The 13,967-nt window shown below is 37.5% G+C and overlaps 2 protein-coding genes and 1 long non-coding RNA gene across 4 annotated transcripts in view; 2 read left to right on the top strand and 1 right to left on the bottom strand.

Moving 5' to 3' along the window:
- The first annotated feature begins 768 nt into the window (after positions 1 to 768).
- On the top strand, positions 769 to 6,140 carry LOC113768357. Its single transcript, XM_027312684.1, has 4 exons — positions 769 to 883; positions 1,127 to 1,303; positions 2,448 to 3,728; positions 5,831 to 6,140. The coding sequence occupies exons 1-4, from the start codon at positions 869 to 871 to the stop codon at positions 5,858 to 5,860; spliced, it is 1,503 nt and encodes a 500-aa protein (XP_027168485.1). The 5' UTR covers positions 769 to 868; the 3' UTR covers positions 5,861 to 6,140.
- Positions 6,141 to 8,050: 1,910 nt separating this feature from the next.
- LOC113768265 lies at positions 8,051 to 10,594 on the top strand. The gene is made up of 2 exons (XR_003468065.1): positions 8,051 to 8,348; positions 9,827 to 10,594. It is a non-coding gene; the product is annotated as an uncharacterized LOC113768265 (long non-coding RNA).
- A 1,053-nt stretch (positions 10,595 to 11,647) lies between these two features.
- The window catches only part of LOC113768206 (TORTIFOLIA1-like protein 3), a 4,030-nt gene continuing 1,710 nt past the window's right edge, over positions 11,648 to 13,967 (bottom strand). The window contains exons 3-5 of one of the 2 annotated variants that reach the window (XM_027312473.1): positions 13,643 to 13,967; positions 12,537 to 13,018; positions 11,648 to 12,072 (exon numbers count right to left, since the gene is read on the bottom strand). The exon at positions 13,643 to 13,967 is cut by the window's right edge and continues 205 nt beyond it. In XM_027312473.1, the coding sequence (XP_027168274.1) occupies positions 12,578 to 13,018; positions 13,643 to 13,967 (766 nt within the window). In that variant the 3' untranslated portion in view covers positions 11,648 to 12,072; positions 12,537 to 12,577. The remainder of the gene's footprint in view (positions 12,073 to 12,536; positions 13,019 to 13,642) is intronic. The other variant, XM_027312472.1, reaches the window with a different exon arrangement.

The following is a 13,967-nucleotide window of genomic DNA, read 5'->3' as shown; positions in this document are numbered from 1 at the left end:
GTTAGCTTTGATCAAAGCAAGAGAGCTATATGACTCATTAAGCTCTCATTTAGTTGTATGTTTATTCCTTTGGCAATGTAATTAGCCATTGTATAGGAAAATTTACTTGTAAACTTATGAAAATTAGCAAAGGTTGAGAGAGATCGAATGCTCGTTATACCCTAACGCGTAAATATTTTTGAGAAGTACTAATACAAATTTGATGAGGCCTTGTTTGGCAGACAAGTTTTTTGTCAAGTTTGCCTGCTACAAGTTTTTTAAAAACTTTAGTTACAGTAACCTTAAGAAACTTCTCAAAAATTTTAAACTATACACTTTAAAATATTAAAAAAAACACACTTCAAAAATTTGTTAAAAAATTTCTACAGTAAGTTACAGTAAAGTTTTAGACAAACATTCAAAAAACTTACTTGTCAAACGGGTCTACGATTCATTGTGAAACGTAACTGAAAAGTACTAATATTTTTTGTTTTTGTTTTTATTTGGGAAGGGGGTGGGGATGGGTTTTGGTTGGCGCGGGAAACCTGAAAAGCCCAAAGACCATCGGGAAGCCGAAGGGAAGGGCGGGCGGGAGGGGCTGAACAAGAAGAAGTTAACAAGTAATTGAAGGCGCTATGCAAGGGCAGTTGCGTCAAACAAGTTTCAACACTAAGGAAGGAAGAAAAAAAAAAAAAAAAAGGCCGCATAATTCATAACAGACAGACACGGACAGGACAGCTACTACAAAGAGGTAGCAGCAGTTACTGGCTTACTGCTCCTACCCGGACGCCCTTCCTGGCTTCCTCCCACCCTCTTCACTTTGGTCTGAAGAACCCAAAACGCACAACTAACCACTCGCTTCGCTGCTTTTAAGGATTCTTCTTCCCCAATGGCTGCCGATGAGGTAATGCTAATACTAATCAACATCACCGCTTTCACGCCCCTCGACCACCCCCACCACCACAAGCACTTGCCCCACTTCCAAACCCCCACCAACTACCTATCTCAACTGATTCTTTAACCGTTTTTCCCCTTTCAAGACGGGCTTCTTCTTTTTTTTTTTTTTTAGTTACTTATGTTTTTTTCTTGGCTTTTAGCCTCAAAATGGAATCTTTGTTCTTTTGATTCAATTGATTTTATTATGTAGAAACTGAGGGCTTTGAAGAAGGCATATGCGGATATCATACTGAACACGGCGAAGGAGGCCGCTGCCAGAATAATGGCGTCCGAAAGAAAGGCGCAGCGGTTTCAGCGGGAGCTTCAGATGGCCAAAGAGGAGGCCTTGCGGATGCTCCTGCGCCTCAAGCAGATGATGGATTCTAAGGTTTTTCCTCTGAATATTTTCATCAGCTGCGCCTCAAGCAGATGATGGATTCTTTTTCTTTTTTTTTTTCTTTTGGTGCTTCGATTTTGTTCGTTTTCTGGATGATTTTTGATTTCTAGATCATTTTGCCAGTGATGATGAAGGGAAAAATACTGTCTTTCCTTCTAGATTGCAAAGATTGATCCATGTACATTCTTTCTGGACCATTCCTTTCAGAATTTAGTTTCATCTCACTCGCTGTCTCTTTTTCTTTTTAAGTGCCTCAGAAATTGAATTTCTTGACTTACTGTCAGTTTCCTTTGATGCTTTCCCGTGGATCATATCAGTTCCCTCCTTGCTGAAGGTGACTAGTTTACTAGGAGGGAAAAATACTGAAATTGGATGTCACTTTGTATAGTATATAGCATGTGATGAGGCTCAAGAAACCAATTCCTTTCATTGGTTCTCCTGGTGTTTAAATGGGAACCTTGAATTTGGATGCCACCTATTATTGTGGAGCTTCTGACCGATTGGGAATTTCAGGTTTAACCCGGCAGCTATTGCCTAGTTAATTTCAAACAAACTTGAAAAGCTTTGAGGCTATATGGTGTTGGATGAAATGGATATGCTGTAATTTCTTTTCTTGGACATTCAAGTGCAGGACATATGTAGATATCCATATAATCAAATCATCAAGTGGGAGTGGTATTCCTACCTAAAAGAGCAGGCTTCTTGTGGGCTAATCAGGGGATCTACCCCACAAAGAAGCATTAATAATTCTCAATTGTGTTGAGAATTCACTATTGGAATGCCTATTCTGCCTCAAATTTTTTTTTAAGAATATCTTTTTACCTTGCATTACAAAATTGAACATTGATATTGGCTTCAGGCAATAGCAACTTTAGTGCTGTTAGTCAAAGTAGAGCCACCATAAAGTTTAGATAAGTTATTACTGATGTGCTTGACTTTTTGGGTCTGATTCTTCTGGATGAAGTTAGTGTAGATTGTTTGACAAGTACATGCTTTTCATTCCATATTTTCTTTTTCCTACTTGTGGCAAAATCAGCAATAAGATTAGATTGCAAGAGTCACTTTTAAATTCATCTATTTTAATGAAAATGTATACGTTGTTGTCTTTGGTTTTACATTTTAGCCCCCTTTGTAGATTTCTGATGCAGAGTTGACGTCACTGAGTCAACAGAAAAAGATTGATGAACTTGAAGCTCAACTCCAAGAAGCTGAGGATATTGTTAAAGATCTCAGAGAGGAACTGAGAGAAGTGAACACTGAATTGGAGAGGGTCAGAAACAGTAAAGAGAAGCTCCTGGATGATCAGCATGCTGTGGCACAAAAAGGAATATCTGAAGAGAATGAAGCCCACTATTCCCAGTCTAATGCACTCCCTCCCAATCAATCAGATCTCGGACATGTTGCAGCTGCTGAATTGAGAAGCATGCATGAGTTTCAGAAAAATGAGAGTTTTAAATTCTATTCTGGTGTACCTTATGTGGGGAATTTATACCTTGGATGTCCAGATTTGCCCTCTATCATTTTGAGAAGCAAAGAGCCTGAGCTGTACAGAAATGGGTGCACTCAGAGAATACGTGCGTCAGAAGGAAACCTTTCGAATATGCTTTCTGGGAAAGTACATAAAAGGAAAGATGATATCTCTACTCTAGAAGATTTAGGTGGTAAACAAATCTTTTCAGTACCTAACTGTAGCTTAGGAAATTTGAGTAATGTTGAGAAGAAAGTAGAGGCAGATAGCCAACTTGGTAGATGGAACCCCACCCCAATTTTTTGTGTCAAGAAGAAGAGAGCTACTAGATATAGGAAAAGGACGATTACCTCATCCGGAAGTTTTCCTGATCAACTTCGTAGACCTAATCAAGCTCCTGATGTTTCTTGTGCGGCAACTCATCTGATTTCTGTGAGAAGTGATGTTCATTTTGAGGAAAATAAATCCAAGATGGTGTCAAGATTATCTTCAGATGGAGCTGAACCAGGGTTAGAGGAGGATTGTGCTGAAACTTCTGAAAATGATATTGAGCTTGGTAACTCTGCTGCTGTTCATAGACCCGTGAATGAAAATGAAGGTACAGAAAATTTGGTCCTTAAGGATTCTGCCGGGAGTTCGGTGGCTACAGAGGGTGAAACAGATCTTCAAAACTCAAATATTACATTGCCGATATATGAGCCAAATGAACCTACTGTAGCGGATAGGGTTGGTAATCAACCTATCCATGAAAGAATAATCAAGTATACATTCCAAAGGAAGCGAAAGAGAGATTCTTTGAGCAAATCCAATGGGGTTGTTTCTTTTGAAAGTGATACTTCTAAGAGGCGAACTTTGGGGGAAGAAAGTGATCCTGTGGAGCAGGAGAAGTCAAACTTAGTAACAGAATCCTCTCGACATTGTGGGCGCTTAGCACACATTGCTCATCAGGTTGGTTTTTTTTGTTGGCTACAGCATATGCGTATTTGGCATATCTGTAGCAATGCATGATTCAGTTTCTTTTGTTCTCAGACATAAGGCTGCATGGTGTAATTTTAAAGCATCTCTACTTGACTTGGTGATTCTACATCATTGGTGCTTATCAGCTGGAAATTGTATCTCTTATTTCCATGTTTTTGATTTATTTGAAATTCAGGCGCACGAGTCCCATTGCGTTAAAGGCAGGGTTTCCTGTATGATTTCTGACAATTTTTTGGAGTGGTATGCAGTCCACTATTAATTTTTCCTTGCAACAACTGACTGTTATCTTAAAAAACTCTTCTCGTAAATCACTTTTGATTACCAATTGTCAATTCATGCATTAATCCTGGTATTTCGGAATTTAGACAACAAACTTTTTCTTAACAATCGCTATTGAGAAGTTTCCTTTATTTTTGTGGCATAAGCATATATTCATTTTTCTGCTTTCCTGACACCAGACCTGCATGGCACTTGCTTTTGCCTTTTTTTGTTTGTGTTGGGGGGGGGGGGGGTGTTGAAGCAACTGAATTTCCTCCCTTTTCTTCATCTGTTGCCTCTGTTCATTTTGTTGACTGATTGTTGCATTTGAAGATCTGTTTAACCATTTGGGTTGAAAAACTTTTTCTTCTACATGGTGGTTATTAGACAGTTGAGGTGGCTTGGTTTCTTCTATTTACTATCAACTATGTAGTTTGTGGCCAGCTAGAGATCAAAGTTTTCTGACAAGATGTACTCTTATTAGCTTGAAGTGCATTAAAATGTTTGTCCCTAAGAAATGAAAAACGCAATTTGTCATTTTAACCATTTGAACCAGTTAAAGTGCAGATCTTCACGTAATTGTTGGTTCTAGTCCACCTTTAATTCAGTTTGTGTTGGCTTTGATAGAATTAATAAGTGCCTGAACTTTTTAGTTAGTATTATTAACTGAATCACCCCGCCCTATGTTTTCAGGATCTTTTCCTTTCCCTATGGGTTAAGTTGATATCATGAACTTGGGGTTTTAAAAACTTTAAACTATTCATTGAACTTACAAGAACTGAAGTATTGAGATAATTTTATGTTTGAGATTACTATTTTAACTCAAGCACAAGGTATTTGATCCAGTATTCTCAGTGAATTATGGTAATCATGGTTTATTGTTTTCAAAGAACCATGTCTATACTTCTCTTTTGACAGTCTTTATAAATTGTAGCATGTTCTCAATTGTTTTGGCTCTTCCACTCATCAAACTCTATGACCATCCAGGAAACAGACCTATAGGATGATTATTAAGATTTAGGAGAAAATTATTGGCTGCTGTTGGGCAATCTGCCTGCAACTGAATAGCACTGACCTCTTCACTTATAGTAGTACTTCACGGGTGCTGTTTTTAAATTCACTTTTCGGGGATTAATCTTGTTTTCAGAAGTACAAGAAATGTGGAAGTTTGTGCATGAGTTTCCGATTTTAGCCTTTCTAAAGAGTATTTGGCTGGAAACTACTGAAGCAAGTTAAAGTTTGTGGTGCCAGCTCCTTATTATCTCTAAGTGACTAGGCTACCTGTGATTTGCATGTTCCTGAACTTCATTTCCTTTGTTTCAGCATTGTCTTGCATGGATAAACTTTCTTTGTTTAACGGTAGGAATTTCTACCGTACTTGTCCTTGGAACTTTTGAATGGGTTGATGATTATGGGACCTCTGGCATTAGCATTTTATTCTGTGGCTTGAATGGATAAAAGTGGCAATGAGATCTGTAAAACTTTGCCTTTTTGAGCAAGCGACGTACTTTTGGTGTGGACTAAAAATGGAAGTGTGACGCAAAGAGATGGAGCTAGTGGTACTTACAAGAATGCAATTGTATATCATTGGGCTTTTTGATTCTCTAAAGAGCTTTAGCATTTTGCCTGTGAATAGCACTTCGTGATGATTGTCATTTTTGGTTCGTGGAAATGTTAGAGTAGCATGCCACCACCCGAGTCTTTTAGTCTTCACTTCATCCTTCTGCTATCTATCTTTCTTTGCTGAACCCGCTGCAGCTCTCCTCTTGCTATCTATGTGATGATTGACTTTGTAGCTCTCCTCTTGCTGGCAGCTTATATCTCTGTCGGAGAGCAAATGGTAGCTGTGAAACACTCAGTTCCGTGGTTGATTGGATTTTAAGCTTAAAGACATTGAGCGAGAGGGAGAAGAAGAAACCAGCCGGTATCGTGCAATCTATCAAATTCTCCCTGGTTGGTCTGACATGTGGGCAAATCTCTTTTGATCAAGAAACGGGTTTTGAATTTTTTTTTTTTTTATTGAAAATAATTTATGGATAACTCGTACTAGTAGTATATGATATATTACTCACTATTGTAGTACTACTATCGTTTATTATATCTCGTTTTTATTATTTTCTTTTTCCCCTTTTATTTGCCACAGCTCCAAAATTACTTTTGCGGAAAGGGGGTGTTTCACTTTCACCTTGTGTTTGTGGATTGGGTTCTTTTGAATAAATGCATGGTATCTGGGAGCGAGTAGTAGTGAAACAGTGGGTTTGGTTTGAAGTTTGAACTTGATAAAATTAAGTTGAATTCGAGTCGATTAGCCTAAAACTGGAATTGGAGTCATTTTGGCTAGTTTGCAGCCCATGATAATGCTATGGTATGCTACGTATTAGTACTTTATTTTTACACAAATTTGGGGAAACTGTTAAAAGGGGCATGATCGTTGATTTTGGCTGATTGGTTAATATTGTGAGTACGTCCATTGGCCATGTTTGGCACTTGATTTTTTTTTTGTCAAGTTTGTCGGCTATGAGTTTTTTAAAAATTTTAACTACAATAATCTCAAAAAAATTTTCAAAATTTTTAAACTATACACTTCAAAATATTCAAAAAGTACATACTTCAAAAATTTTTTTAAAAACTTTTACAGTAAATTGGAGGAAAATTTTAGCCAAATACCTAAAAAACTATCAAATGGGACCAATGTTGTGTGTAGTGTAGGCTAAATCTAACTTATTAAACTGCTACAGAACATGATGATGACCCAAGTATCCTAAGTTAACCCTAGCCCCCTAATTTACACTTGAAACTGCCCCCATTGGGCATTGACCCATTTGCGGACGAGCAGGGTAAATTACTCAATATTTCAACCAGCGGTTTAAAAAAAAAAAAGGGATAATTTCAGATACCTCCCATGAGGTTTTTGACAGTCTCACTCTCCTCCCTTGTGGTTTCAAAAAATCACAAACCTTCCCTGCCAGATTTAGGTCCCATTTCTTACGTTATCATGGCAAAAAAGACTTAAATACCCTCACAAGTCAACTAATATTTCGTGATTATCAGAACAAATACATTCCAACTCACGTAATTACTTTTTTCTACACTATATCTAATCTCCTTTTTACATGTATACATAGTCAAATAACTAACACCTAACATAATATATATTTTTTTAACGCCTAACCATTCCAAATTTATGTGTACCATTACACTACCTTTTATAGATATACACAGTCAAGTAACTAACATCTAACATAATGTATATATTTGTAAACTGATTGTATCTCATATATCACCCCGTGTAAGGTGTTTATAGGCAAATTAGTATTAGTCATATAGATAAAATTACATACCCACTGCAGCTTGTAAGGAAATGCACGAGTGGGTCAAAACACCAATAATCATTCCAAATATATACATACCATTGCACTATGCATATTGCTACGATGACTAATTGCAACATGCATGTGAACAAATAACTGCATGTTTAACAATTTCTATGAATCGTACTTGATTGATAACACGGTGTACATTATTTCAACCAGATTGTACATTCACTAAGTATTTATATACATGTTACTTATTGAAATAAACTACCTCTCTACTAAATATTTAATGCACTCTCATAAAGCACTAATGGTTAATTTAATATGCAATTGGAACAAATAACCGTCTAGTAATAGCTTTTGATATAGTATTATTGATGAATAACATATTGTATCTGAAATTATCTCTTTTTTCTAATTTATTTTTTTATTTTTATTAGTTTTTATTATTTCACTAATATAACTTGTACACTTACCTCAGGGGCATTTATGAAAACAAAATTCCCTCTTTTTTCTGAAAACACTTTTTTATGTTCACTTTTGACATCATGGGCTGATTTTGTTACAAAATCCTAAATCTCAGGGGAGGTTTGTGATATTTTTGAAACCACAGGAGAGGAGAGTGAGACTGTCAGAAACCTCCGTTTCTGAAATTATCCCAAAAAAAAAAAAGAGTCAATATCTGGTTTGCACGAGAGGTGAGGTGGCTGGGTCTAGCAAGCAGATTATACTGTACTCCTGCTGCTACTATTTAAGTGTCCCCTTTCAGTGGAGGCAGGAGCGGCGAAGGAAGGAAGAATCTGGTGGTGGTGGTGGTGCAGACTGCAGACAGGCAAAAGGAAGGAGGAGAGATCATCAACCAAAACAAAAATAAAAGATGGCGGGGGGAATAGTGAGCAAAGTAGGTGACTGGGGGTTCAAGGCGTTCACGGCAGGACTAGGAGTTACTACCCTATACCTAGCCGCTACTTTCTCCGTCAACGTCTACCGTGGCCTCTCTTGGCATTCTGCCCAATCGGTACCCCACTACCCATCCCAACTTCATGCCTCTTCCCCTCTCCCCGCGCCACCCCCCCCCCCCCCTCTCTAAAAAAAAACCCTCTTTCTTTTATAGTAAATATTACGAACCCTATTTGTAACAATTAAATACTACCAAGAATGGTTCGCCTTTTTTGAGAAATGATTCGCCTTTTTTTTTCCCTTAATAATCTTGAAGAGTAAGTGAATTAATTTGACTGATTCTGATTGCATGTGCTCTTTCTAGCATTCTCCTTTTTCACTTACATAAGTCTTAATTGATTAAACAATTGTTGGAACATATCACATCACATTTGCCATTGTTGAATCTCTTCTACTTAGTTAATGGGTTTTTTTTCCTCTCATAGTTGTATTTAATGAATCCAATTTGTATTACTCCAAGAATGGTTCCACTGGATTACTCAAATTTGTCGAGATTCATATACTCTTCCTCTCGCAGTTTTACGTTATCTCTGGCTTTCCTGATGTTTTAAAACTATTATACTCATCTTAATAACACTAGCTGTCCCAAAACCCTTTTTTTTCTTTGATGCTCTACCTTTCTTTACGTCATTAAGGATCTTTATCATTTCCAATACTCAAATATGTTTCATTTTATTTGACGGTCATCCTGAGGTTGATGTATTTGCATCTGATGATTGACATTCACATTTAGAAAACGAAATAATCATGCCATTTGGTTTGCCTGTTGAGGAAATAGACATCCCGGGGACTTTGGGCGTTTAATTTGCTTAAGCTTTTGTAAAAGCTGTGCTATATCAGAAAAAGTTTTTTGGAAAAACAAAATGTTCATGTTCGGAAAGTTTCTAAAGCCAAAAGAAAAGCACCTTGAGGGCCGTTTCTCTAAATCAACTCAGATTAATATAATGGCCGAATTCAAAACTAAACAACAGTACCTTCTAATAACACATATCTTCAGAAGATGCAAGTAAAATTTAATTTTAAGCAAGTGAGAAGAGGCCCTTAAGCTCATTTTTGACAAGGTATCCTCTGCCATTTGTTGAAGGTAGGTTTTGAGATGAGAAAAGCTGGTTGCTCGTGAGTTCAGTAAAACAATACTCATAAGAGCACGCACTTATTCAGCAAGAACAGAGATGCTGTTTTTGGATTTCCGCATAAATGTTATACTTATTGTCCTTTGAAATTGTCAAATGAAACTAGTTTGCCTGAGGATCATATCTGATTTTAGTGGGTGAGCCATTTAGTAGGTGGGTTATCGTGTGTGAATATTCATCCGTGTTTGACCTTTCTGTACACTAGCGTGATTTATTCTGTATTGGAAGCTACTCTATTTACTTTCGTTGGCTTCTTAATATGGACTTGCCTTTTTTACCCGTTCTTTCTAACAATTTGACATGCACTACTGTTTGATTTAGCATTCATTTGTTGACTTCCATAGCGTTTTTGCATTGATGTTTTTGAGTAAGAGCTGCCTGATGTAATTCCATCTTTTGCCAGAAAATTGAGAACGAGGGTGCTAAGGATCAGAAGCCAGAATGAATGTTACTGAAGTTCTTAAGAGTTTTGATCAACTGCTAATTTGTGGGCGGATACACTAAATTTTGACGAGACAGTTAAGACTTACTATTCTCTTGTTACACTGTGACCTCATTAGACAATCAATAATATTGCTAAGCATGGTCTCCTCATGTTGTTAGAGATACTTTCTTCGACTTTGCATTGATCAACTCCTTGCGGATTAATGACTAGTGGCCTGTTCTGGAATTGGGCAAACTGAAGGCCTCAGAGCGGTAATATATTGTCTGATACTTTTTGATCCAATGAATAGAGGAACTTGCTGTTTGTATATCAGCGTTCTTGAGTCGTCTTGTGATAGTTTCTAGGTGTTGTGCTCGTCTTTGATAGTTCATTAGGGATTTGGATCTCTCTTTGTCCGTGGTCGCGGAAAACGATCCGGTTGCTGAATTTATTTTTGTAATGGGGAAACTGTTCTTAAATTGTTGGCCGGGATTCGAACTTATCCAGCTTTGCTCTTTCGTCTTTTCGGAGGGGAACACTAAATTCTTTCTTACGAAGAATTTGCTCCAGGGCACGGGCATTTCTTTCTTACGAAGATCTCGAAGCAGTTTTGGGGCTGTTAAGTGGACCCATGTGCCCATTTCTGAGAGAGTTTCTTCAGCATTGTCTGCACGCATATTCTTTTTGGTCATTTTGTAACCCGGGTACATACAGAATCAATTAATGTACACTACATTTCCCCTCGCACCACCCAAATCTCATGGCAAGCGGGATCTGGTCATTCCTCACCAAATTTCATCTTTTTTTTTTTCCCAAGAATGATGGTCGAGATCTGAGCAGCATCAAGTCGGCCGATCAGATTTAACGTTGTGGTGCCATCAGTTGTTCTCTATACTTTGTTTTGAGAATTGCAGAATGCAGAGAAGCCTCTTCTTAGCGAGTGGAATATTCCAGTCTGTTAGGTGTCTTGGCTAACATGCGCGGAAGCCACTTTTTATCAAGTGCAATCTTCTTCTAGTAGTTTGGTGTCCATCTAATATATTATTTTGTTACAAGCTAAAAAATGCACCAAAAGAACTATTTTTTTTTTTCAAAAAAAAAAAAGAGAAGCAAAGATGAACGGCTCCTCTATCTGCAATGTAGTGTCGGTTGGCAATCTATAATGATACACACACCATACCATGCTCAGAAGAAGCAGGGTTAGGACAAATAATAATAATCATTTCTCGTCATACTTCAATGTGCTCTCATCACCAATCATGTATCACCTTTTTCACCGACAAAAATAGTGGAACGGGATCCGCTAGCTATAATGCAAAATTGATTTGGAAGGTTAATTTACTTGTAACATAATATTAGATTAAACAAGTTGCATATCACTGTATTAGTGGATGCATATCCAAATACAGTTTTGGAAATAACGTAGATACATTGGTATAATCATAATTTGTTTTTCTTTTCCGTGATGTTGCTGATTCTAAAAGATATGTCCAAAGGTGGACAAAGTTTTGGTTGGATAATTCAGAGAGTACACATGAATTGGAAAACAAAATTTTACACGGAAGAAATGGGCGCCAATTGTGAAGAAGCAAAGAAAAAGGGAAAAAAATGACAAAAAAATAAAATAAAAGATTGATCGAAAGAATCACCAATATCATTTGGTAATTTAATGATTTATGCCTAAATAACTTTTGGAGATTTTCCGATAATATTGACTGTCATATTTTAGTTAGGAATAAAATTCTATTAAGTAAACTTCCTCCAATAGAATGGAACTATGCAATTATGAAGGAAAATCATTACACACTAATTATTCATTTACTTTGGCCTTTTTTTTTGGTTATAAAATGGAATTTATAATTCAAGTATCTCTTTTTGCATCTCCTGAAAACGCGTATGTACACAATAATAATCTTACAAATTAATAACTATAAACTCTTCTTCTTCATTGTCTTTGGGCAATCTGAGCACAGGTTTCGGTTCCTCCCCCTTCTCTTCTCGCGGTAGAATCCAGTTTTAAAAGGAAACGGAAGCCCAAATATTCATATGCTCCGTCAAAAAGAGAAGTCCTTCCAGAGCTGATACTACTAGACTAATGTCTGTTTCATACTCGCAGCAACCGAAGCATCAAGAACAGTAGAGTAGTAATCCACGAATATCTTTTGTTTTTGGAGCAAGAAACTCAACCTTTCAGTTTCACACAGTCCTGGAGAAAGAAGGAGAACCTTTTACAATAAACCGAAAACAGATTGTCAGAGATTTCTTACCTTCAAAATTCATTCCGTCTGTAATATTAATTTGTTATCCTAAAAAAAATGTCCAAACCAGCAAACAAAATAAGTGCTTATTTATTATTATTAACCAAGATGAAGATGCTGGTGCGAGAGATCAAAGGCCCAGTTGAAATTTACTAAACCGCTTATCAGAGGTTAAATGGTCCCTAACTGTGTTAATTCTCATCTCTGTGGACGGTCTTTAACTAACCCGGAAGAGTTACGAAACCAACCATGCATCATAATGGCCTTCCCCGAGTCAAGACTACGAATCCCATGCAAGGCACGACCTGATGGTGAATCCTATTGTGTACAGAATTTTACGGTGGAATAACATCCTAGAATCTTGTGGAAACTATGCTATCAAATCTTCAAAACCTATAGTAATTGTAAGCATGAAATTCTAATCAAGATACCTGCTGATAACTCTGCCAGTGGTGTATAAGCCAATACTACTTCACACCACAACATGAGCATTCTCTAGTATTCTATTGGAGGAAACTCCGGGAATACTTCTATTGGAGTCGATAGGGATTTCAGCCAGGGGGTTCATTATAATCCCATGACCACCTTGGTATCGAGATCTCCTATTATCCAGTTTAAATACTTCAGAATCTTCACTTTTATTAGCTACTCTCAGCATCGATGCTGCTGCTGTAGTTGCACTAGAAGAAGTGAACATTGGGGTAGCACGCCGACTTTCTGTTCTCTTCCAGAGCTTTGAGCTCAAATATTCTGCACCAGGTAGTTTGCAACACAGGCCTCCAGCAGAAGCAGCATTCGACATCCTTCCGGTTGAAACAGCAAGGTCCAAGGAGATCTCATCCAATGCAAGCTCTAGGCCACGAACCCGTGTCTCCAGTGATCGCATACCACTCTGTGAGCTCCCCATAAATTTCTGAATTAAAAGTGAACAGGAATAGTAATTAAACATCCAGTTCCTACTCACCATGTAAGAAAGGTCAATAAAATAGATAAAATAAACAAACAAAACATTTAACTCAAACACCATCAAGAGTGCAAATGATATAGAAATTCAAATAGATTTTGATCCAGTGCTCCCATGACTCTTTATATTGCTAATAACGAAGCCTTCTGCATCACATCCAGAGGTCATACAAATACAGGGAAATGCCTATGTTTCAAGTTTTGTGCTCAAAGTAAAACAGGTTTTTGCAATTCTTAGCATCGAATGCCGCAGCTTCAACTAGGTAGCCTCTTTTCAGAAACATAGAAACCTAAAGAATAAAAAAAAAAAAATTTGTCATATACAATTGAGCTGGAGGCCCCAAGAGGATCAGTCACAGTTTTGTATCCTTATTTCACTGGTGGACCAATCATAGAAAATTAGCTATATTCCACCTGTTCGGCAAGCATCCCTTTATGCGAGAGTTAAACGTGAAATGTCTATTCTGTAGGTGATATTCAAATTGAAATAATAGAGAGGTCATTCCTGTCACAAATCAAAAAACAAGATGACAGATAGACGAAAAAATGTGGTTGGCAGGGACACAACAAGTACCTGGAGGAGATCTAGCAAATTGGACTGCTGGTTTTCAATCTGAACAAGTTGCTTACGAATTAATGATAGATCCTCACAGTCCTTCCGGTTCCTCAAGATTATCCCCGTTTCATTACTAACAACCACGGTAGCTTCTGAGATATCTTCATGACATGGGACTACACGAGAAGCAGACTTATTAAAAAGGGTTCTCTTCACATCTGGCTTTGCCAATCTATTTCTCTCCCCAACTTTTTCCCCAAAGCTCTCATCTCTGTTCGTTGGGTCATCGTCAGACATTGCTTTCCCAGGAGCATTGTGAGTAGCACATTCAACTATCAATTCA

The sequence above is a fragment of the Coffea eugenioides genome, chromosome 4 (assembly GCF_003713205.1).
Source record: "Coffea eugenioides isolate CCC68of chromosome 4, Ceug_1.0, whole genome shotgun sequence".
NCBI classification, from domain to species: domain Eukaryota; kingdom Viridiplantae; phylum Streptophyta; class Magnoliopsida; order Gentianales; family Rubiaceae; genus Coffea; species Coffea eugenioides.
Note: the sequence above shows the minus strand (reverse complement) of the source record. Positions and strands in the feature narration are given on the sequence as shown.